Source organism: Nasonia vitripennis, chromosome 5 (genome assembly GCF_009193385.2).
Source record: "Nasonia vitripennis strain AsymCx chromosome 5, Nvit_psr_1.1, whole genome shotgun sequence".
NCBI classification, from domain to species: Eukaryota; Metazoa; Arthropoda; class Insecta; order Hymenoptera; family Pteromalidae; genus Nasonia; species Nasonia vitripennis.
In genome coordinates, this window is record NC_045761.1 from 10,063,035 (window position 1) to 10,089,145 (window position 26,111).

General features: G+C 44.8%; 1 protein-coding gene across 8 annotated transcripts; it reads left to right on the plus strand.

The window, feature by feature from the left end:
• The first annotated feature begins 35 nt into the window (after positions 1 to 35).
• On the plus strand, positions 36 to 26,038 carry LOC100124120. 8 transcript variants are annotated; one of them, XM_008217556.4, is made up of 6 exons: positions 36 to 189; positions 20,425 to 20,745; positions 21,098 to 21,350; positions 23,003 to 23,086; positions 24,410 to 24,547; positions 25,076 to 26,038. In XM_008217556.4, exons 2-6 carry the CDS (start codon positions 20,713 to 20,715, stop codon positions 25,324 to 25,326), a joined length of 759 nt encoding a protein of 252 aa, XP_008215778.1. In that variant the 5' UTR covers positions 36 to 189; positions 20,425 to 20,712; the 3' UTR covers positions 25,327 to 26,038. The 8 variants fall into 8 exon arrangements, with proteins under 8 accessions (XP_008215778.1, XP_031788180.1, XP_031788177.1 ...); XM_031932320.2 differs by lacking the exon at positions 36 to 189 and adding an exon at positions 8,744 to 9,281; XM_031932317.2 differs by lacking the exon at positions 36 to 189 and adding an exon at positions 8,744 to 9,271.
• The last annotated feature ends 73 nt before the right edge of the window (positions 26,039 to 26,111 follow it).

A 26,111-nucleotide genomic window follows, 5' to 3' on the forward strand; every position in this document is an offset into this window, starting at 1 on the left:
AACAGTTGGATTTGACGTTTTGAAATTTTTGGCGAGTAACGAGCGCGCGCGCGCGCGCGCGTGTCTTTTCGCGCAGACTTTGTTGAAGTGTGCGTTACGGAGTATGTGCGCGAGTGTGTGACTGATTGATACGGAGATCGGAGCGATCGGGAGATTGTGAAGCTTTGAAACGATGGAGGAAGGTGGTCGGTGAGTTGTTGGAATTAATTATTACAATAATTATGGGAAAAGAGCGCATTATAAGGTTATAGGGTATACTGTTTCTTGATTTTCTGTAACGTGATTTGGACGAAACTTTCCCGGGCGTCGTAGCATATTCAATCAACGTCGGCACCTGAAATTCAATACACCTTCGAGTTTGAACGACCGCCAAGCTAACGTCTGGTTTTCTATGAATTATATTGTTCGATACGAAGAACCAGCTTTTCGTTCAACCGTCATACTTTTTTACCCTAAAAAACAGCTGACGTCCACACACTGCAGATTCGCTACCCCAGAGACTCTCGAGGCTTCTCGGTTCTCTCTTCTCGACTTAAGTATTCTGTTCTGGGCATTCGTGGGAAGCCTCGCGCGAGCGAGTTAAGCTATTGTCGATCGGCTAAGAATAGCCGCGCGTGCTTTAATAGCCTCCGCCGGGGAATTCTTATTCTAGCCCAACGTCTTCGTTTTTATTGCGTACACGATTACTCATACGTACTATAGGTGAGAAGACTGCGCTGGGACATAATTGCTCAGGGGAAAAAACTGCACGCTTTGAGTCTCTTTTAATGAAAGCGTTGTAAATTATGCGAAAAATATTTGTTAGCTTGTTATGCAGGTGGCAGAAATTTTAGTTGCTCTAAAGTCACCTATATACGATTAATCCAATAATTATATTTAGTCCCCTACATTGTCGTACATAGTAAATTAATTAAATATTACATATACTTTGATTTTACGTATAGGCTTCGAAAAATTACAAATTAATATTATACTTACATTACACAAAGAACAACATTTTCATTCTTATCTCTGCGTATAGTTTAAAACATTTAATCGAATTAGAGAGACACGCATAAAAAATCGTAGTTCAGCGCAGTTTTGCCCCGTTGCAATATACCGATTCATCAAATCTAAATTCATCCATACAGACGCGAATGAAAAATCAATGAAACGAAAGTGTGCAGCTCAGCCCTGGCATTCTCGCCCTGTATGTACATAGGTATATGCACAAGCGCGAAATTGATTTTGCCATGCGTGGCTGCGGTTGATGTACGCAATTATTCGCTAAAGGACTGCAGACGCTGATATTGCGCGAGCCATTTTATTATGGCTACGGCTTTTATACTTCCGTTATGAAATTTTTCTGAGAGTTTCGCGCGTTTTACGTGGTTCTGAGAAGGGAGGGAAGAAGAATTGATTTTGCGTCGTTTCCGAAGAATTTTTAATCGCGCTTTGTTTAATGAAATGCCCGGAATACTTTATATTGCACGAAGTGCATAGTAGGGGTACCAAGAAAGATTCCGTTTGTTTTTGACTTTTTCCAAAAACTTCATACGCAAGCCTGATTATCACACTGTCTACGTCCATATGCGACCAAATAAAAGATTAGCGCTAACAAAACACAACTGCTGCTTTATATACCTGTATGTGAAGGTATATAACAGCTGACTCGTCGAAGTAACCCCTCGAGTATAAGCATTTTTCCCTAACGAGTCTGTCAACAAAAATCTTTCTCAGGCCGTTCAACCCTTCGCGTGAAAACACATGACATTCGTGCGGCGATGCCGCACCCACACATAAAGCTTTTCTGTATCCCCTGTAGCCACACTTACCACTCATATTATAACAATAACAAACACATCAGCGGCACTAATTGCTCGGCAAATTAAAATATTGCCCCGCGGGTGTACAGGCGCGACGCATTAATTACAGAGATGACCGTTGCTTTTTTATTAAATCGTGCGCCGCCGCGCGCGGTGCTTTATTTTCAATTTCATTTGATACGGCCCTCACGCTATTCGTGCGCGCGCGGACGAGGCTAATCATATGATTGGGTTTAATTTAATCAGGAAATTTCGTTACAAGAGCTGCGCTCCAGGCTTTCGAATATTTAGCAGACGCGTTTAATGCGATGACAGATCTCGGAATACATTTTTAATGGCATACAGTATATAGGTTGAAATTTTGATTTCCTTGCCGTAACATATTTGAATTTCCAATAAATGAACTTACCAAACTCATGCACCACAGTTTCTCGTATAATGACAACCTTATTAATTAATACGTGTTCGCGAATAATGATGCGAACCTCGACGGCTTCTCACGTAGGAATAATTCAAACTCGCGAAATCCATGCAATCCTTGCACAAACTCATCGGCTTATACGAATTCTCTGCAGCTATGTATAACAATAGAAAATTTAATCCCAAATCCCTCGACTTGCTCTGAAACTTTTCCCGATATAATCCCATCGCTCGAGAAATCAATCGTTCGTTTGTAATTGATGTATAAATATATCATACCTATTTAGGTATACACAGGCGAAATTTCAACCCCGCAGCAGCGCAATCCGCTTATATACATCCCGAACGCGACACGACAGGATAACCAACACACCTATATATATAGCCCTTTTCAGCTGCGAGCGAGTCATTAGCAGGGCGTGCGAAAAGCCACACACAAACTCGTTCCTGTTTGAATACGTGTGTATCCATAGATAATTGGTCGCTCTACCCTTTCGGCAATTTCTTGGCGACAAAGTCGCCGGGGGGCTAATTCTCTTTGCGCAAGCGGTCGAGCGTATCTGGCTCGTTGTTTTCCTATAAAGAGCCTCCGACGCTCTTTGCGAGTAAGCTTTTCTCTCTCTCTCCCATTAATGGCTAAAAATGAGCTGGAAATTTTCTATTTCTAAAAAGATTGTTCAAAGTCGCTAAAAGAAAACCGACAGAGCTTTCCCGCGAGAGCTATTAAACTTTGTCCAGTATTGTGTTCGACGAAGCAATGCAAAAACGTCAAAAGCCAAAGGCAAGCCCCTACCGCACAAAGGAGTACAAACAAACTTTCGTTCGCAGTCATTCTACACGCAAACGCAATCTTCCTCTCTCCCATCCCTGTAAATGCTTTTCATTGAACGCCCATCAGCGCGAGAGAAAAAGATCGAATTTCGAGATTTTTGTTGCATAGGTGTATACTATATACGGTACACACACGGTATTTTCCTGGCCCCTGATACGATTAGAGAACTGCCGGCCGTAAAATGGCACTGTCTCTCTCTCTCTCTCTCTCTCTCTCTCTCTCTCTCTCTCTCTCTCTCTCTTTGGCTTGCCCCAAAGGTATTTACATAAGGGTGACGATAACTGCGAGCTTGCGGCTATAATATCGTCGGCGAATTTACATCGTAAGCGGCTGACCATACCCGCGTATTTTCTACTTGGGGATATGAGACTCTCTCTACACTGCGCATTTCATTTTGTTTCATTTCTGTTTTATTTTTCGTATAATCTTGTATGAATTGGAAGCTAGGGGATCCGTATTAAATGTATTTATTTAACGAGCTACGCTAGAGACGTAAGCTTTGAAGTGCCAATATCGTCGTGTCTTGGAAAAACATGAGGGTCCGTATAGTGACACACTCTCGCGCATACACTTTATTTGCACTTTTTGCTCTACTCTTGAACTGTTATTGCTGCTGGGACAGAGTTAAAGTTTCATTTGGTTACTAATGGCTTTCGAAGCCCTCGATCTGCTATATCGTATAGAACCGTGTATATCTCTCCGATGTTTGTTCAACGTAAGTGGCTATTGTAGATCCTTGGGATAAACAAACGAGCTGGTTTTCCATTGGACTGTGTGGCGAAAAATCGATTAGTATAATGCAGTAAATTTGTTCTTGTTAAAAATGTGATTCACGTGTTTTTTTCACATGCAACATAATACACATCGTATATCGATTAGACGAGGGACGCGTTTTATTTGTTCGCATGTGTTTTCAGGTTATAGAAGCGTATACGTGGAAGCGTAAATGATTCCAGGGTAACGATTGCGCCTACTTTACACCAGCTTTCATAATGTATGAGTTGGTGCAGTAGAGTAGAAGGTGCGTTTTTTATACCCTACAGCTGTGCTTATACCTATACACAATGTTAAGAATATATGTGTCAGTAGTAACATATCATGGCCCGTTGGATGAGTATATAGGTTTGTGGCGTTTTTCATAGGTATGACTCATTTCAAGACAAAAAGCGAAACGCTTTCCAAGATCCATCATCCCCTAAAGCAAGAGAAACATCCAATAAAGCACATCGACAATCCATTTCGAGAAAACCCAATCCCCCCTCAAGTCCGAGTGATCATGCAAATCTCGTATGGATTTTTTCCCGCACGAGATCCTCTCAAGAGAGTAGGGGAGTAGGGTCCGAAATCTATTTATACACATCCCCTCGCAGCAAAGCGAAAAAAACCCCGCGGTCAAATGCTCGATAATATCCCGGACGACGTCGGCGTCAACTCTTTTATTCCCACAGCAGCAGGACAAACGCACATCGGGAAGTCGTTGTCTCTTCTTTCCGCGTATTAACCCCCTAACCCGCAGGGAGCTTTGATAGACCCCCTCAACTTTTCCAATTTTCTTGGGAAGGCATTTTTCCGAATTAAACACATCCCCTCCCTTAAAAAATACCCATACAGCACTACGACGCATAAGTTTTCCCCGAGGAAGAGGAGGCGACGAGCGACGAAAACACACAGCGGCGCCGAGAGCGAGAGTGACTTCCTCGAGCCCCACAAGCTCTTTTCACCCCATTTATAAACTAGGGATCGCGTCGGGAGGGAAACTTTTCTTCTCTCTCGTTGTACACAAGAGCGAGAGAGAGAGAAAGAGAGAGAGAGAGAGAGAGAGCGAGAGAGAGAGAGAGAAAGAGAGAGAGAGAAGACGCTCTGCGGAGGAGTATATCTATATAGCAGTCCAGTCTCACACAAAATTCGAGGCGGATATGCTTGCGCGCACACGTATCGATTGCTCGGCAGCTTCTTCATTAATCATTCCGAGCTTTCTCGAATACCACTGCTTTAATCCAGTGTGCGCCAAACGAGATTGGGAAGGAAAAGCTCGACGCTTCAATAATTCCGTCGAGAGAGAGCAAGCTCTCAGCCAGGGTAATTGTTTTCACGCCGGCCGAGAGTTGAATTGTAAAACTTTTCTTTTGACGGATGCATTAGCTCGACCGCGTGCGTCACCTCTGACTTCCCCCCAGGGTAATTGGATTCTCTGCGAAAGGGACGTGTATTAGTTGCCAAGCGCGAGAATGGGACTTTAGTTGGCTTGTTTATTCGGGCTCGGATTTGGTTTTAAAGTATCAAGACTGAGGGTGATTTTTTTTGTTGTTGTTAATGTATAATAGAATCGTTGAAAAATGTTGTTTGCCTCTTAAGGAGTAGACAACGCGAGAGAGATAAATGGCGGAGGAGTGTTTACGGAACGCGTACTTTATTGGGGGATTAAGGAGGGGGGAAATTCTTTCGGTGTTTAATGTTTACGCGTGTTGACTGAACGGACGATGCTTCCGGAGAATGGATGGCTCGATAAATATACCATTTTTTCCTCAGAGCTTCGTATACGTGGTAATAATGACGTATACACTCGGCTCGTAAGAAAAGCTCGTGTGCACGGATTTATCGGAGAGAAAGACTGGCTACTTCTGAATTTTTTTTTCTTCGAAGCGGCCAGTCTCATACCTCCATCTGTTCGAAAAAAGTAATAAAGAGAAGACACTCAGAATACCCGGCTCTTGGGACACACTCACACGCGCACATTTCTTTTTTATTTATACCGGGCTAATAAATAATCCAATATAAAATTGCACCTTTCTCAAATCCCGGCCTGTATAAATAGATGGGAATAAACTTCCCCGGTATTCTGATTTACGCGTTCACACTTTGGCGCGTCGCGTAGGTCAAAAAACTTCATCGAAGATCAAAGCGTCGAAAGAGAGAGACTCTACGCTCGAGGCTATAAATAAGAAAGCTGATCGAATAAGAAAAAAAGAAGAAGATTATTCGAGACAATGGAGTCGTATACATTCGAGGTTGCAACTAATCGTCCAACTTATTATAACCGAGATAAGGTACAGCGTTGGTGTAAGTTATACGAGATCGTATTCTCGGGGCTGAAAGTGTATCATAATTTCCAAGATAATGCGCTGCACTCGTGGCGTAGTAGTGTAGCTAAGCCAACCGCGAGGACTCGTACACGGAGCTTTTGAACTAACTGTGTAACTATACCGCGCGTTATATGAAAGAAATGGAATTCCAACTGAGCATTACACGGCAGTGTACTCCTTCAAGCACAGTTGACCGAGTCAACAGTCGCTCTCGCACACACACACACACACACATACTACGCAGCATCGTCAGCTCCCCCTCGGTTTTCTCCGCAGTCTCAGTATATACATCGAGCTTTTCTTCTCTCCGCTGCGCTATTTTTCTCTATCGCGGTGCAATCTATCGGCTCGCGCTCGACTCGTTACACGCTGTGTCCCGGCGCGTGCATTTCCCTCTCTGTCGCTTTTTTTTCCTTCCGCCGTAAATCTCTTCTTTTCCTGCGCGCAGTTTTTTTCTCTCTTTCGGCTGATACTACTCTTGTTTGCCTTTTCTTCGCCGCTACACAAACCCCTTTTTTCTCTATCGCACTCCTTGACTTCTATTTGTCTCTTTGTGAAATCGTTCGTCCCCTTTCTTTTCTCTCTCTCTCTCTCTCTCTCTCTCTCTCTCTCTCTCTCGCTCCTTATTGCGACGAGGCTCTCTTATATGCTTAATTGATCCGTCAGCCGTTCGATCGCTTATATTGCCTCGTCTGCGCGCGCGACCCTTCGGAGTTTATTAGATTATTTCCGGCTATGGCTCCGACGACTTGCGGTATATATAGGTATCGTTTCATTTTTGCCTGGAGCTGGAGTGTGTGAGTTACGTATTTTTTTCGCTTCCATATTTACTCGCAACTCTCCTTTGAATCTTGGTGTGTACGTTTGCGCGTAATTAGTAAATAAATTGCTCCCCTTACGCTGTTTGCTCTTAGTCCCCTAACAGGTTCGTTCTCTCGTGCGCCGAAGGTGAGTATAACGCGGCGGCTGTCGGTTTATTTCTTTATTTTCATTGCTCTCCGCTGTACTCGTATTGCTTTTGTCCCCCTCAATTTCTCCGTCCGTCTCGCGCGCAAGTTTCAGATTTTAGAGCTTGCAAACCGATAAAGCGAAACTCGCGTTCCCCGCGATAAAATCGAGAGAAAAAAAAGCTCTCCCGCGGATTTACTTTATATTCGAAATACACGTCGGGCGGAGACTTTTTTCATTAAAACTCCTACGCAATTCGAGCGTATAAAAAGTGGGCTGCTTGCATTTCGCTGGAAAAAGCTCGTTTGCATGAGCCGTGTGGCTGATGTGAGCTTTTGTGTGATGCAATGTACCGATTACGCTGGGAAAATATTTACGGAATAAATAAGTGATATGGACAACCATTCGATCGAGCGGCTGCGTTCGTTATCGAGCCCGTGCACGAGATTATGTAAGAAAGAAGAAGAAAAGCTTCGATGAGATAACGGGGATACTGTATACAGAGTCGTTTCGCGTTACCCTCGTTACTTGTCATGAACTTTTTTACGACCTCGTATTTTTCCCATAGTTTGATAAAGGAGAGTATCGTTTGTATAGAGTAGAATTCTATATTATTCAAAGGAAGACCTTCGACCCGCCGCAGCCGTCGTATTTCCTTCTTCCGGGGACGTCGTTCCGTGAAGCATCGATGAATCGATAGCAAATAGAGCTGAAGGTATGCGTGTGAATGTATAAACACTTGGCACGTTGTATCCCATACAGAAACATCGTTCGCTGAAAGCTGTAGGAATAAAGAGAGAATCTTTTTCCCCGTATAATTATTTACTCTTTTATCCAGACTGAAGCATCAGCCGCGTATTTCGGGCTCTTTTTAGCCGTGATCGAGTAGAAAATAGAGCTGCTTATTTTACATGGGGCTAAACAAATACTTCAATCAGGCTAAATTCCTTGATTGTGATCAGTCTCACGAAGTGTTTGCTGAGAGTCGAGAGCTTTGTTTGGCAATTTTTCTTAATGACTTCCGTGAGAGCCTTACTAAATTTTTGTCGTAAATCCACTCGATTCCTTTAACGAGTTAACTAACGCTGGTTGTAAACTCCGGCATTTCGTTGTGCAATCCGTGTACAAAAGGTGATCGTGTCATTCGAGAGTAAAAGCTTTGCCAGATTGCAAGCTCTCGAAAACTGAAATTGCACGGAAGCTCGTCAGCTGCAGCTCTAGCTTTGACGATTGAGAGGCCAATACGGTTTGCAGGAAACATGTAAGTTCCGGAGTGTATAAGTGCTCTGGCATAACGGGCTCCTCGACAAAACTTCTGTAGATCAGGTCTATCGATATTCTCCTCACCCTGCATCGCATGCTCATCGCAAGCTTCTTCTCCGTCAGCGCAATATTCAACTCACCCCATATGAGAAAAATCATAATACACAACAACAGTACACCCCGGATCCCCGGCAGCATAAACGCGCGCGATATTTTTTTCCGCGTCCGTACAACACGCGAGAGTTGAGCGCGCACAGTGGCCACCCACACGAAGCTCGCGCTTGTACACACTCACACACAGCTGCGCGTATATATAGGTATAGAGGGACAGGCAGGAGGGAGCAGCGCGGCGTGCGCGCCGAGAGAAAGAGAGGGATATAGCAAGCGGAGCACGCCGCGCGGCGCTAGTACGCGCCACAACTTAGTCGTGCCTCTGGTGTGGCCCGAGCGATTTCGTTCGCGCGTTTAAGCTCATTCTCTCGCTTTTCCTCTTCGTACCTCGTGCGCGCCTGTATTATACGTCGTCTCTGTGTGTGTGTGTGTATGTATACGTATGACACACGGATAAGGAGGAGCTTTTCGCGCGTCGTTGCCGCAGCGAAGCTGGTGCTCGCGATTGTTCAGTGAGCCGCGCGTTCGAGAGTTCGGCTGCTCGAGAAAGTGTGCAGGAGCATATATATATACGTATAGCAAGAGAGTGAGAGAGAGAGAGAGAGAGAGAGAGAGAGAGAGAGAGAGAGAGAGAGAGAGAGAGAGAGAGAGAGAGAGAGAGAGAGAGAGGACGGAAGGAAAGGTCGACCCGGCTCTCGAGGTAAATTGCTCGTTAATCGCGACGCTTTGGCGGTTACACCGCGATAATTAGTTCCACGATGATGATGCCGTCGCTGCCGCTACAGCTGCTGATGGCGAGTCTGTAATAGGTGCGCTGATGTATGTATGTAGGTTATATATGTTTATATTCTCCGCGCTTTCTTTTTTGGGGGGCTGTGTATGATGGGAAAGGGCTGCTTTAATCAACTCGATTCGCCGCCGGTGGAGCGTGGCGGGAATATAGTACATTACGATACGTGTGACTCGCTACGCTCGGGTGCTAACTGCGCCGTGTAAAACTGAACCATTTAAGTCAAGAGTATCGTATAAAATTTTATAGCACAGACTGCTAAAATCCGCAAGTCTCGCCTATTCGTGACTAAAGTAGTCCTTATTTGCACCGTGAGGTTAGCGCACGAGCGTAGCGAGTGTGATAAACACGGTGCAAAAAAGGACTACTTTAGTCACAGATAGGCGTGATTTAACAGCGGATTTTAGCCACACTGTGCTATAAATGACTTTTTTTATCATCCGCCTGGGGAGGATCCTGTGTACTCATAAAGTTTCGGCGCACAACCATAACCTCTATACACCGAAGCTTAAAGCTCCGCGTCGAAAAATAAGATAAAAGTCGAAACGCGATCCTCGAGGTTGTGGAACACGTTGCAAAAATGTTGTTTATAATGGCATCGAGCGCGTGTTTATTTTGAAGCAAAATTTCGAGAGCCGCAGGTATGTATTATTGTTTAGCCGTGAGAGCGTCGTCGTGTTTAGAAATCGAGCCTCGTGGAGTGTTCGTGTCAGATGTAAAACAGCGCAATAGAAACGAGAGCAACAATCAATAAGATCGTGTATTAATAATCGTAGGTATTTTGCAATAACCCTCCCGACGATGTAATTTCAGGGCGCAGACGATAATAAGGACAACGACTGTCGTAAAGCCGCGTGCATGACAACCCGCGCGCAGATATATAACTTTCGTTCTATTATAAGTGAACTTGAAAACTTCCTCTCGAGAGTGAGAAGAGTGGCATTCCACTTCGAGACGTTTATTCTTTGTGTAGGTATATATATATACTCGGCATCTAAGTGAAATATCTGCTGGCGAAGGAGCGGCGTATGAGCTTGGCGCGTCTTTGTGCGGCTCGCTTAGCGATGTTTTCGAGACGTTCTAGTAATTTATTAAAGAAATTCTTGCCTCGCGAGATCCGTTTTATCGGACGCGGCGAAAGTGCTTTTGCCATGACACGCTCATAAGAATCCCGAGTATTTGGGTCGTCGAGCGCGGGAATACGAATTTTTGAGAATTTTTGTTTTATACAACTCACGACGCTATATCAGCTTTGTCCATTAATTAACTGCATATAATAGCGATGAATTACGCTTTTCCAGAATACAGCTTTATACGTCACGACGAGAAACATCGAGTTTTAATTAGCGCAACACTCGCTCGGCTGTGTGCATAGCATTAACATTGAATCGCAGCATCAACCGCGGCTGGGTTGTAATTAAGTTCACGATATTACATATCTCTTGTTCTGCAAAACTGACTTTAACTCTGCAGAGACGTCTGCTCGAAAATGTGTTTAGCAAAATCACTGTCGCTCAAACTACAAATTACTCACCTCTACAGTCTACGTAGATGTAGAGCACCGAAATCCAGCGAAAGAATCATTCCTCGCAATCGAGCAATAACTCCCTCGAGCTTTCCGTTCCCATCACACCATTGGGAGTACACGCCACCGCAGGTATCCGCTTCGCTTTTTTTTTCTCTCACACTATATTCGCTCATACTCGAGTTACATCGAAGTGTGGTCGAGTTGGCCAAAGGGCTAAACAGATTAAACTCCGGGCTGTATACGAGAGTACGGCGAACAATCGGGCTATACTCAGCCCAAGATGTTTGCAAGCTTCGAGAGGGTTATGAAATATTCTCGAAGACGGGTATAATAGGATTGAATTCGGAAATATAAGTCCTCGCGGTGAGGTATAAAGTTTTTACCCGCGGCTGCATATTTCTTCGTATATATCTATGTATATGGCCGTAAGCTTGCAGTGGAAATGGACGAGTGCGGCCAGACGTGCGGGTTCGATGTATGCGGGATGCCGCATGAATAATATCGAGACAGTATAACTCGGTTTTAGTTTACTTTTCGAGGGCATGCCGGGCGTATCGTGAAAGAGAAAAATAGTGTATTCGAGAGAATTGTATAACATACGCCGGTATACACGTAAATATTTTAAATCCCATCCGTTTTCAACCGCAAAACGAATACGCGCGCATCTCGGAACAAGCGTCAAAACAAACATCGAGTGCGAGCGGCGATTTTTTCTCTCGACTATAAGCTCTCCCGTCAATCAGAAGCAGGTAAACTGTTCCAAGCGCGTATCAGCTCGGAACAACGGCGCAACAGTGCACCGAAATTAGACGCGACTATAGCACCGCAAGCTGCGCATTATATATAGGTATACAGAGCTTACGTTTGTGTCTAAAGAAAGCAAGGCAAGAGTCGTACGGAAAAATTCAGTCGCCGAACGTTTATGCGCTGCGGGTATAATGTCTCGTGTCTACGCTATACTTCTTTGCAGCCGCTCGCGAAGTCTTTCGAACATTGTATTTATACCAGCCAATCGAGAGGCGGCCGGGCACAGTCGGACGGGAGAAAAAGAGCTGCCGCCGAAAGAGAGAACGTTCGCGAGGCACTGCGGGCATGCTACTTGTTGCTCGCGGATTGACTCTTGTCGACGCTGATGACTATATTTCTGAATGGCTGTGTATAAGCTGCTTATTTCCTTGAGAGGATTTGGGATGAGAATTTTCGTTTTATAGAAATTCGATTAGCAAAAAAATCGACGTTCGAAAATAAAGCATGATTGATATCCCCATAAAACCGAGCTTTTGATACCTTCAACTTCGCAGAATTATAGCTGCACAATACGACGGCAATAAAAGCTGCACGACACGACCAATCTAGAATCACGCAAGCTCGACCTATCAATCCAGCGTTTTTCACGCGTGAAATTTATCGCAGCGTGCGCTGTCGCGTTAAGTTTCCACCTCTTGCTTATAAGCTGCCACAACAAAGCTCGCCGTGGACCGCCAGTATATAAGCTCCGCGCGCCAACTAATCTCTGTTTAGACGAGTAAAATCTAAATAAAGAAGCTTTTTCAAAATTCTCCGATCGACTCGCGTGCGCACGTGTATATATATATATATAAATATATATATATATATATATATTTATATATATATATTTGAAACAGCTCGTTCGCGAAAAGCTCCGAGATTGTTAGCGTAATTAACGTGCGAGTTATACCCTGGACCCGTCGACCGACTTTCGTTGAACGAAATCGAGTATTTTTCCCTCACGGAACTATTACTAACACACTAGTTTTTCAAACACCGCCTTCGGTTGCGTTTCTATATAATGTGTATAGGCTTTAAAGCGAATTTTAACTTTCGTGTGCGGTTTGTTATACATAGAATGCTTAACGCTGAGGGTAAAAACTTTAATATGTTTAGCACGCTGTACGACTGCAATATTTAGTTTCGTATAACTGCGGCTATTTTATCAACAAACTTTTCAAATAACGCACGCAAGCTGCGTTGAATTTCAAAGCGCGCTTGCACCTGTACTGATTTATTCATATACAAATCCAAAATAAAGCTCGCCCAAGTATATTCGAACATTATTCACAATCGTTTCAATGCATTCCTCCGTAAAAGCCACGAAAAAATCTCGCGAGCATCGTATTAGAATCAAAACATTTGTCGAGCGAGCTTAAAAAGCTCGGCGCATTTAAATAACATCTCGTTAGAACACTCTCTCTCCCTCCCCTTATTTTTCTTCGGTACTAAAAAGCTCTCGCTCGGACGGTCTCCGCGAGTTTATATTTAAAGCTCGCGAGTCGAGCGTAAAAAAGTCGGCTCGTCGTGTATCACATTATAAACGATGACCGGGTATTAACAGCCGTATACGAGAATACGTACACCGAGCCTCGGCGTAATTATCATGTATGCATATGAGAGATGAGCGAAATTAGTTCAGGACTTTGTAAATATGCAATTCGAGGAGCTATTAAAGCTCGGACGAAAGGGTCCTCCAGGGACTAGGTTGTTTGGCCGTGCGCGAATCGGGATAAAAAGAGAGGATGGAATATGTCCAAGGGTATAGCGAAAATTGGGAGGAGGTTCGAGTGCTTGCGCCTTTCTGGGCGTGGAAAATTGGAGAGGCGAGGACTAGGATTTTAGGGCGGTTGGGTCGTGAAATTTGCATTTATTCATTGGAAGTTTTCATACGAGGTTTATTGTTAATGAATATACACCTTAAGCAACTCACTTTATAGTAAATAGGTAAAAAATAAATATCGTGAATATTGTAGGTATAAGGCTTCTCCTAAGCTTTGACATCATAGTGAAAATTTTTAATTTAATTTAAATGATACTTTATATTAAACTGTCTATATACAAATCACCATAATTGACTTTTTCCTTTCACAACATAAGTGAACTGACTATCTTATTGTAATTTTTATAAATTGGTTCGCAGAAAGTTACGTATACCAACTATACCGTATTATACAAATCAGGCCTTTCCAAATTTGACAAAGTACGGTATCATCATTGGCGCAATAATACCGTGTGACAATGACTCTCCCCGTCCTCAAAAGTGAGCACAGCTAAGATAATGGAAAAACTTGCGGACTTTCTCGAGAAACGAATCCACCAAAGTTTTAATTACCGCGAAACGAACTTTCTCCTTTTCTTTAGGGACGAACACACAGTGAGCAGAAATATGGCCGAAGCTTATCAAGACTTGCCCTTTCATGATTTCCTTCTTCTTGTTTACGCGAATATCTCTTTACAACACTGGGCTGGGAACTCGAATCTCCCTTGACGACGCTCGGCGTGATTTGCATAATCGCGTAAAAAGAACGAAAGTCACGAGAGCGTCGTTCAAATAAACACTCGAGAGAGACAGAGAGCGAAGTTTGTTTGAATAAACGAATCCCCTCGAGAAGATTTCGGTGCATATAATCGTCGAGTATCGAAATCTCTCGGGAAGGAATTACCAGCGCGTATACCTATACACACAGCCATAATACTATAGGCGGACTGACACCCATTTGGGAGTTCAATGTATCAGCGCGTCGTCGAGAGCTCGTTTCCGACAATTGGCTTAAGCCGTATACGAGCTGCACTGAATGTCGCACCGCGAAAATTAGCATCCCACGCATAGTTTTCGGAATAGTCCCGAGCAATCGGTACTATCGATCGAGAGCGTCTTATAGTCACATGCAAATATATGCCACCACTCGGCATTACACTTCCATACCAGCAAATATTAGCACTCGCGAGGACTGCGCGCAACGTGATCTCAGCTGCGCGCGAAGCTGCTGAATTCGCATTAATTTACGAGATTCAATTACCGACACGTCGGAGAAAATTACGCCATATTCTAGACGAGAGATTACTTCCTAATGCGCTTATATATATGTGTGTGTGTGTGTGTGTGTGTGTGTGTGTGTAGCTCTCTCTCCCTCGATTTCTTTTCATTTCGAGGCTACATTGAATTGCATAGAATTCAATACGGGAGTATATATATATATATATATATATATATATATATACACATACATATATAGGCGAGGGGTGTAACAATAGCCAGATTGCCAATTCTGGCTGAGCCTCGAAGCGGTTCCGCTGAAATCGATTCACAGGTTGACTCGAGCCCTTGCGGCTCGTAGTGTGTGTGTGTGTGTGTCTGTATTCACATTGAATGCATATACATTATTTTCAGGCTGTTTACATCGCCGAAAGCGCTTTAAAGCCTACGTATATCACGAACGCAACGATACACACGAGTTAACGTCATAATGCTCCGCAACTGACAGGCTTAATCCTTGACTAGACAACGCGAAGCGACTTTGCAGGCAACGTTTGAACTTTGCAATACGCTTGCGTGCGTGAGGCTGGAATTCGCAGCGAACCGAGGCTCCTGTAATGGGTCTCGAGTAATTGATACGCCATTTGATCGAATCAGGTGTCGACGGGCCGTAATGCGGGTATCGTGTGAAAAAGGCTTTTGAAGCGTTTTCGAGATATTGCGTGCGATGGCTGGTTTCGCGCGCGTCAAAAAAGCTCGCAGCTGATTAATGAAAGCTGTAACGCGGGCACGTGATCGATGATGACTTTTCGAGGGGAACGTTTTTAAAGTGTAAGCAACGCGCGAGTGGCTGTATTAATGCGATTGAAGTGCGTTGTAAAATTTTCGCGAAAGCTCGTCGAGTGGAGGGCGGCAGAGAGGATCGAAAAAATTCACGTCGAGTATCATTGTACGAGAAGACAAAGGCAGCTTTTACAAAAGTTGAAATTGATTTTTATACTATATTTTATCCTGTCTGAAATGGTGATCGTGAAAACTTTTTATTTTAATTAAACGATGTAAATCTTCGATAAATTCCCAGGGAAATTGAGCTTTTATAGGAGATTAAAGATTCGAAAGTGTCCGATATGAGTAGAAAATATTAATACTTAAGAAATATCGATTGACGCACGCAAACATGCTGTATGATTTTCACAGTGTTATATTTTTTAAGTATATCTGACGTACATTATTATAAGTAAAAAATCTTTTGTTTTAAAAAAATTCTGCATTAAATTAATATTACGCGATCCTCGCCTACAGCACCGTAAATCCTCGGATACCGTCGAGACTCTCGAGAAAAAAAGCTCGAAATTTCCACCCCTCCAGAAATCCTTCAACAACCATCACTTCAGCTTTCAGCTACATATTCACCGGTAAAACGAGATACACACATACACGCTGCAGCTCTAGCAACGCCACGAGCATTAATTTTCAACGTCCGATTAACCCCTGGCCCAGTTTTAAAAATAATTAGCCAGGCCGGCCGAGTATAAACATCTGCGCCACGTATCGCAACAATAAAATAGAACAAAAGCTCGCGCGCATATAAATTCAATTCAAGCCCGCTCGAATTCTGCTGCCCGATTCGAAATTTAATCAAGCCAAAAAATCCCGGGAATGCCTAATTATCCCAAGCGCGCGGACGAGCGCTAGCCCGGACGCGAGAAAAAAGCCGTGGCGCTGTGTAGCATCTAATTGGCCAGTAGCCCGATTTGCCTTAGCCCAGAGAGAGAGAGAGAGAGAGAGAGAGAGAGAGAGAGAGAGAGAGAGAGAAAGAGAGAGAGAGAGAGAAAGGTACTCCGTGGAAGAGTAGTTAGCTACTGACACGCGGCGGCCTTGGGCTTGAGCGAACGAGGTGGAGAGCGAATTCTGGCAGAGAGAACGCTAATTCCGTGGTTTTATCCTGCTTAATCGCGCGACATTGTCTTTTCCCCTCTCTTTCTCTCTTTTTCCCTGGTAGCGCATTAAAATTTCAAATTTTGTGGCCACGTCTCTCCGGACACCGGCGGGTATTTGAGCCCGTGTCTACCCGGCGCTTAATTCGTTTCTTTGCCGTTCTCGTCTGCTTTTTCGCCTCGCCTCGCGGTGCACTTATCTTTATTGCTTCCCTCGAGACTCGTATACACACGGCGTCGACCGGCTGAAAAATGTAAATTCTTCAATTGCTGTTTACGCAGCTCCTTTTTTGCTATACCTCTGCCTATTGTTTGGGGGAGTTGATTAAATTAAAATTCGCCAGGGAGGCTCGTAATAACAGGCTTCTGCACGAACCGGGGGAGTACAGCGTCGTATGTATAATGTATACGTGTGTACATCAACGAGAGAGAGGGGTGTCTGCGCGACGTGTTTACGCTGGGAAATTAGAGCCGCGCCGAGTGGGAAATGAATGCGGGCTCTTGTTTGACGAACTCTCGGGATTAACCGGATTTCGAAATTGTAGGGAAGTGCGGGAGGTGATTCAGTTGGATTTTCGGCACGCGATAATCGATTGGCCAGATGCTTGCGTCGAGATACGAGCTTTCCATGAAGCGATCGTCCATCCGCAATTTTGGCACGCGTTTTTCGAGAGACAATTTACTTGTCACGCCTGAAGTATTCCGAGTCGTGGTACAGAAGAATTCTTGCGTCTGTAAGTGTGCGCCTTCTGAACAATGAGATTCAAGAACTGCTGCTCTCTCTCTCTCTCTCTCTCTCTCTCTCTCTCTCTCTCTCTCTCTCTCTCTCTCTCTCTCTCTCTGCCAATCGCGGCTAATTTTACCCCTGTCGCATTGGCGCACTTTTCGCTTTCCGCCTGACGGGCTTCGTCATCGCTCGAGTTGTAAAGCTTGCAGCGGCTGCAAATCTCGAGAGATAAATAATCCTCTCTGTAACTTGACAGTACAATGCTTCCTTTCGTCGCCGCATTGATTCCGCGGGGAAAATCAAAGTCCACATCTCACCGAGAAATGCAGTGCGCGCGCGCGTCAGCCGCAAGATTGATTTTCTTAATACCCGACACGAGCACATGTTCTCGCCTGTGTACGGCCTCGTTTATCGACGCGTCGAATCGTAAATTTCAGCTGGGAACACTCGGACACTTCATCAGTTTTTTTATTCTCCCTTGCGATTATTACGACCGCCGCGCCGGCTTTAATCCACGCCGTTAATATCGCGCGCGTTACGTAAATTTTCCTCGGATTTACGAGCTTTTCATGTGTCAAAAATTTAGGTTTTCCCAAAATCACCGAGGGTTTATTAAGTAAATAAATCATCGACGTAGCGAGAAAAACAACTGAAACGAATTTACCGATAAGCTTTTATCGACTTTCCGTTCCTCGCCGGCTTCTTCGGAAAAACTCTTAGTATTCCGTGTGTCTATCGGAAGTTCCGAACAAGCGGGGAAACAGATGGTCAGGTACACGTATTCCGCTCGACGGGGATACATCGCCTGGCTATAAAGTACACACGGCGCTTGAAATTTTCAGGCGCCCTTGAATTTTTCCACGCCATCCGGGTCGTTTGGAAGAGACGAGCGGTGCATGTTTGAAGCGGGAGAAAAATGCAAAGGTTGCTACGGGCTGACGGTGAAAAAGTTTGGCTTGTGCTATGCGGGGCGTTGGAATTTCAAATTTTTATTGGCGTTCGATTATTCGCTTTTGACTTTCAGTAGCTCTATGTTTCCCCGGCGAAATGGACATGGTTGGACTACTACTACAGCGTTTGATCAAAGTTTTATCATCGTTTTCAGGAATTATACTACACTGAAAAAAAACACAGTCATTTCTGCTGTAAAGTCCGGTAGTTTTAACCGTTCTGCCACCGTAACGACTGTTCAGTAAGAACAACGGTACGCCACTGGTAGTTTTGGCGAGTCGCGACTCGTAAAATTGGTCGCTTACGAGGGACACAAGCAAAAACGACCGAACTGATTCTTTAAAACTACTGAACTCTACGGTAATTTTGGCGAGTCTTCGTACAATGACGGATTACTGGTGCGATTTCAGTTAAAATGGCTGAGTTTTTTTTCAGTGTAGAGGATCCGTTACCAGGAGTTTTAAATTCTCTTTAGTGCCACATACGCGGCGACTCGCTTTAAATTCGCGGCGTTGCGGCTGCTTATTCGGCGCGTTTAATTTTCGTTTTTTCGCTGCACCGGCCTGCGCCGCAGCAATATTGACAAAGTCGCATGCTAACGAATATTTTCTCTCTCTCGTTTTAAATAAAAGTACAGGCTTATTCCGTAAATAAATAAATCACAAGAAAATGGTCGACTACACATTTATCCAGAAGCTTCGTTAAAAATTCAGAGCTCGAATCAAGCCTTCGTTAATTTTTAAGCCCCTTCAATCCCGCAGCAGCCTACTGCCGACGCGGAAAAAAAGGAAAAGCTCACGGCTTTCCTCAAAAAGTACAACCTGCCACGCCAGTCAGCCTTAACAGCAAGCCGTCAGTGAATTTGACTAAAAGCCTCGTGGTTTCTTCGGAGGGAAGTCGATTTCACGGGCGCTTTGCTTCTATATCTCGACCCCTGCGAAAAAGCCTCCTTTAAAGCAGCGCGCGTAATCGCGCCATCGAAAGCTCTTCGCGGCGTATTTTCAAACACTCGCGCAATAACTCACCTTGTCGGCCTAGTGATTTTCCGAGAAAAGCTCATGATCTCGCCGCAAATAAACGAAAAGAAATCCAAGAGTTGCAACAAAGCCTGCCAATGTGTGGAGGTCGTTTCTTGAATCGACGAAAGAAAAGCTCTCGTATTATGCGCGCGTCGCGCGGAACGATGCATTAATCGTTGCCAGCTGAGATGAAGAGTCGAGATTTTCTACTGCCAGTGAGAGAATTCGAGCTTTTGTATACCTAAAGGGATCGGAGGTGTGCGTGGAGAATATTGGACCGATTCCTAATCGCACGGGCGCTCGCGGCCGACACAGATGCATCATTCTTTGCCGAGCTTTGAGCAAAACTCTGGTCACTCTTCGCTTGCCTCATTCGCTGCTCCGCGCGTCCCGCGCCACTATAAATATTTCAATACACCGGCGTGGAACGAATATAGTAGGCCAGTCGTTTTGTTATAGGCTCCCAATAATACCTAGAGGTGCGTATCCGATTTCCTCGCGAATATTACCGATCATCTCGGGGCGCGCGTACCTACTTTCCCGCCGTCGACTTCTAATTTAAAATGCCATTGAATAACTGGTGGGCGTGTACGCCTATGTATATACTCACGCACGCTTTGGCTGAGCTATTTTCTCGTGTAGCGTTTGGACACGTATATGCCGCGGCTGCATAGCTTTAGCGATTTGTGACGACTGGCCGTGACTTTTACGCGCTAGTCGAGGATTTGCTGCTCTGGCTTATTCGTTGAGAGATTCGCTCGCTATGCGGGCTCTCTTCTCTGTATTTGTAAAGCAGCGGTGATTTCGCGTGAATGGTTGGTGAGAATTTTCGACTATTTATAAACTCCGTGTGTGCGACGATCGAGAAAACGGGACAGACGCGACGATGCAGCTTTTACTCGTGGAAGCGGAGCTTTCTGAGGCGACTAGGTGATAAAGAAACAAACATCATAAAGAAGCGCGTAATTCAAAGTTGGCCTGTCAGACCGGTCGGCTATTTTTAATGGACGATGAAAAACTTCTCTTTTCGCTCCTCGCTTATTTTCGCGTGAAAGTTCAATCACTCGACACAAAAGCAGCCGAAATAGCAACAATTAGCGCGCGCGGACTTTCTTTAAAAGAGAGAAATGAGCGACAAGCTTTGCTGGAATGCGGAAAAGCCATAAATCAACTTTCCACTCAAGACTCCACTTAAAAATATACTACGCATCGAGCTAACTTTTTCCAACTCTGCTCCTCAGTTCGCAGACGCAGAGGCCACTCGAGTCATGATAATAATCCCCGGGTTGGACATCAGCGGCAGCAAGCAGCCAATCACGTGACAGACCAAGAGTATACGCGGACGTCATCCTCCGAACGACTGCGACCATCCCGATGAGAAAGAGATTCCGCAAATGGGACTGGGCTTCATCGAGACGGGCCAGGGAAACGACACACCGGCCACGCGAATGGCGCTAGCTGCGCTTCTCTAAGTCTCCGGATAAAAAGCTCACCCATAGCATCTGTCTCCCCCCCCCCCTGGAGCAGCTATGCCGAAGCGAATGAAGAGTCTCTATACCCAAGTACGAGCCTTATACTCTCCTTGTTCGCGTTCTCTTCTTTTTTCCACGAAGGGACACAGCGAGCGGAAGTTTTTCTCCCTCCTTTTCATCGGGGCGCTTTTACGAGGGTCGACGTTGCGAGAGATAAAGGCTGAGTCATTTGTGCGAGTGTAGCCCGGGATGACTCGCAATTCGTACGGCACCGTTTTAGTGCCGCCGCTGGCTCTCGCGCGCGATTTTTACTTTTTCCCCGGCTCTAGAATTTTCGATAGCATGTTTTTTTTTCCCGGAAACAGCTCGGGGGTATTTTTGACAAACTCTGTTATTCCGCGAAACGCAGAAGCTGATGAACCGATTTGTAATCGACCCGTAGGTAGTGTTCGAGCGCAGGACACTGCTGGCCTGCACGATCCTAGTGGGCCTGTCGATATGTGTCTGGGCCGTGTCTATCGGTACGGACTACTGGCTGACGGCTCGGACACCGGTCGACCGACAAATCGTCATAGGCGAGGTCGGCATGCACAACGGCACCAAGATATTCCTCGGAGGACACGTCGGACTGTTCAGGTGCTGCACCTACGGCTACGTGCAGGACCTCCTCAACGTCTCCGAGAAGATGCCTTATAGTATGTATACAGATCGCTTTTTAATCTAATAAAATAACAACTAAGTATGTATGTTCGTTCGAACGCGCACAATAGCCCAGCACTATTTATCTATCTGTCAGTGGCGCGAAAGAAAGCAAGCACGTATTAATGCAAACGTCAGGCCGAACCCTATACTACGTCGTCGCGAGAAAAGGGAAAAAGCAATAATCATACCATCTCTATTCCACGCGTCAGCTGACAAGCGCACAAAAGGAAGACAAATATATATACGTCGTCGATACGATACACGTCTCTTTTTTTCCCAGCGCGACGGTACAAAAAAAGAGGGACTTTTCCGTAGCGAAAATCAGCCACGAGACATAGCAGGGAGAATCGAATGACTCTCGCGTTATATTCCTGGCACGTCTCCACCCGAGAAATCATCGGCGACGCGGATAAGGATCAACGTGTTCGCCGTGAGCTTTATATCGCCCAGACGTGTTGGAGGATAAAATTCGAGAGACTACGTTTTTTCCACCCCTTTCAATAACTCGCCCCAGCGATGACTCGAGAGAGAACAAAATGAAAGACACTTCAATCACGCTATAAATCAAAATTCACGCGACGATCAAATTCATGCCGTATAACAACGCGCTTCGAAAGCTTATAAATAACGTCGAGCTTGAAAGGGCTATTCGATTTCCGCCCCCTCGCGACGACGTAATGATACATTGATGAGGCCGTAAATTCGCGCCGGGCGTCGATGAAAATTTACGCTCGCGGCTTTATAAACCTCGCGAAGCGTCCGCGCAATAACGCGCCTCGCTGCATTCGGTATACATATACAGTCGGCCCCTTCTCGACTACGTATACGCAACGCGCTGCATCAGCGCATTATATCGTCAGGCATGAGAATGACAAGCGCGAGATGTGTATTTTTTCTTCCACGTGGGAGCGACGGCCAGCTATGAATGATATGACGACCGACGGAGGTTTGAGCGATGGGAAGGTCTCGTCCTATTATTGCCGGGGCTTATACAGCCGCGTATTATGGTCGAGAGGCTTGTGTGTGTTGTAGCTATTTGTGGCAGAGAGACGGGAATCTGTAGCGCAAACTGTTAGAGGCTTGCGAGCGGGCGATTAATACTGGGAATTCGCATGGATTTTCGTATTATGCGCGAGGATTCGGGTCTCTCGGTTTTCGCTATTAAATCGCCGGCCGCATGATTATAACGAGTTTGAAAGTTGTTTGTATTTTGATGGGCTTCAGATCGGGGGTGTAGATAGCGCGTTATAATTATCCGGGTATAATGTAATACTCGGCGAGATGAACCAAAGCTCGCGCGAGCGAAGTAAAACTCTTCGACTGGAAAGTCTCCGATACACCCCCTCGCTTAAGCTTCTAAAAATAATCTTCGCCTATACCTGTATATATACGTGCGGGCCTCTCTCGGTAAATAGAATTTTCTGATCCAATAATTATAAGAAAAAAGAAAATACGAATTCCGGACACGACGCGAACGCTCCGGATTGTAATGGAATTTCGTGATAACTTTCTCAGCTCGGCGGGAATGAATTCCATTATTTATTTTCCACAAAGTTTCGGAGCTCGATAATCCATGTTGTGTAATAAGAAACTAAGCGATTTTATCATCGCGCGTCGTCGCCTCGACTTCTTTTCTCTCTTTCAGACGAGTGCACCCAGAACGAAATGTTTCCGAATGAAATGAAGCCAAAGAGGGAACGACGACCGGACGCCGACAGCACGCTTATCAGTGAGTATCGTCCTTATATTCATCTTGGGGTATGTTATACAAAGGTGTTATGCGCAGGTGGATCGCCGCTTTTTTCTCGCCTATCTAATTAGATAAGATCCATAGGCTTTTTAATTAGCCAGCTTCTCCTTCGTCCTCAATTAGTTTTGCAGAGCACGAAGGATATGCAGAGCCAGCCTTACAAGTCCGTGCGCGCCTTGAATATGAGTACTTAGCCAACTGAATTTTTTCCTAATCTTGAAATACGTTTCATTAACGGCGCAATTTTTGGAATTTACACGCGCACTGCGCGACCGCACACAAGCGGCTTCGTTAATTTTTCCCTCGAACTTCCCGCCGACGCGTCGCGGGCGCTAACAAACTTCCCCGTTGTTTTCATAAACATCCGCAATTACCTTGACCACAACGCGGCGCAGTCGTAAAAACGTTCTCCAACTTTTTTATTTTCTCCTGCAGCCTGTGCGAGCCTCGTTCTCGACCGCGAACAACAACAACAAACTCGTATAATACCTCTCCGGGCGGGTGCTACATATTTTCGCGACAAGCTCTCTCGGCCTCCTCCGTCGCGCGCCTCGGTATACTGTCGTCTTGCGCGAGCTTTGAAAGCTCGACATTGACATGAATCACTATCCGTCGCGATCTTTCTCTCTCTTTCGTAAAAATTCGAAGCGCGACTTTCTGCCAAAGTATACACATCTCACGCGACTCTGCGTCTGTTCTATTTTCACCCCATTAAGCGCTCAAGCGACGAACGCGTTTGTATAAAAGCTCTCGTATTGTATAGTGTCTTAAGGGAGCTGAAGAGAAAGGACAGAGCTTGCGGTAGCCCGACACTCTTACTTCATTTCCGAGTGACGTAAAGGTCGTTAAAAGAAAAGGCTCTTTATGGCTTTTTGAGAGGAACGAGAGTCTCCTTGTTTTTCTTCATACTCTTATACACTTCGGAGCTAATTTGCCGGGCGATTGCTTCGAGTGCGCTACTCTTTGCGAATTCTGTTTATCTCCATCCCGTTACATTATATGGGATGCGATATACAATTATAGAGGGAAAATTGATTAGGAAAAGGCAGTAGCAGTAAAAAGGCGGCTCTTGATTATTAGGAAGTTTCGCGTTATGGTCCGTAAAAGTATGACATATAACTCGACGGTATTGGAAGAGTGTCCTGAGAGGCTATATTCTTTTTGATGAAGGGACACCCGGTTTAACGACCCGCTCGTATATACTATTTGTGATGTAACCATAAACGCGAGGTACACGCTAATGAAAATGAAGAAAAAATCAACAAATATATAACTTACAATAATTTATTTATCTATTTGCAGACTACTCGAGGACCGACGTTTCGTTCGCCATTATCAGTATGTTCGTTATGATAATGGGCTTTGGATTCTCGATTTACACATTTCGAAATCCCCGATACATGTTCAAGAGATTAGCCGGAGGCATCCACTTCATTACCTGTGAGTTATCAATTCGGGAGCTTACATACACGCACACGCGCGTATCTAGGCCGCCGCTGTCGCGACGCTGATAATAATTAGCGGAATCGAAAAGATTAACGATTTTAGATTGGCTGATGAGCACATGGTGTATTAATAACGCTCCACGAAAGATATTCCCATTAAAATTATATAGATCACGCAAGCTGGTAACGTCAATTTACTACATCAGCGATGAAATCAATTTATATACGAGAAGCTGCGCCATCCCGGAGTTTAAAATTAGTTCGAGAATTCCGTTTTTGTACAGAGACGCGAAAAATCGAAAAATAAATATGAACTGAATTCTTCATCATTTACTTTATTGCTAAGCAAATTCCGCGAGAAATATCGAATCGAAATACCGGCAGTCTTAAAAATACCGCAAGTAGATACGCCGGGCATTGGCCAGGCGGGCCCGTGTCCACAAAAAACTTTCAAGCGTTCAAAGAGTTGGAAAAAAAAGTTGTTCCAAGTTTTACCAAAACATAATGAACAAACCTGTTTCAGGCGCGTGCACGATGGTGGTGATCCAGGTGCTGCTGTCCTCGCGGGACTACGGCAGCAAACGCGACAACTGGATCTTCCCTCGTCACTCGGAGCTTCGCTACGGCTACTCCCTGTTCCTCGCCTGGTTCGTTTTCCTCTGCAACTTGATGTCCGGCTGCGCCTTCATGATTTTCTCAAGGAAGCGCAAACGCGACAGGGCACCCAACGACGAGCTCGCCATGGCCGACGAGCCGACGATAATCGGCCGCTGAGAACGTTTTCAGCCGCGGAGAACAATGATATATGCAACACTATAATATGGAATATTTGGATGTGCGCCAGGCTGGATAATCGTTAACGAATCGATAGCGCGCAGTCAAGCGACGTTTTTATCCTGCAGTATGCAAATGTTATGGTGCGCTGCTGCTGCTGCTACTACGAGGAGAAAGACGAGTGTTGCAAAAGGGATAACGAGAGCTGAGTGAAGCGGAAAGAATTGACGGTCGTATAGAGAATGAAACGACGTTGGGGCTTTCTTTTTTTCGATTGGAGGGAAGTTTATCGCGGCGAGAGGTAATATAACGTTGTACCGACCGGACTGTGTTGTTTATATTCTTTCGTTACACGCCTTATTTTTTTTTCCGTTCGTTATTGTTGATGATTGAAGACGAATTCAAAGCGGACAAGGAGTCATTTTTGTCGTACGTACACGTTGTCGCGTGGATTTGTTATGCGCGCAAATGTATTTTTCCTCATATGCTTAACGCGTTTAAGATTTATTTTTAAGCTTTGTTCATTGTTGAATTTTTGATCGAAATAATAATATATGTTTTATCGCGCCGTTATGCGACTTTTGAAATATTAATATTTGAAATGAGTACTTTAGTCGTTTATCTCAGAACAATAATTAATAAGCGTAGCTCTATCTCTATACTGTGTAATATTACGCGCTGCGGAAAACAAGCGTTTTGTCGGAAGACTTAATTATGAATATCTGAAAACTGCTCCCTCTTACATCACGCGTCTGTGCGTCTTTGCTAATTTGCCCAAAAGTTCT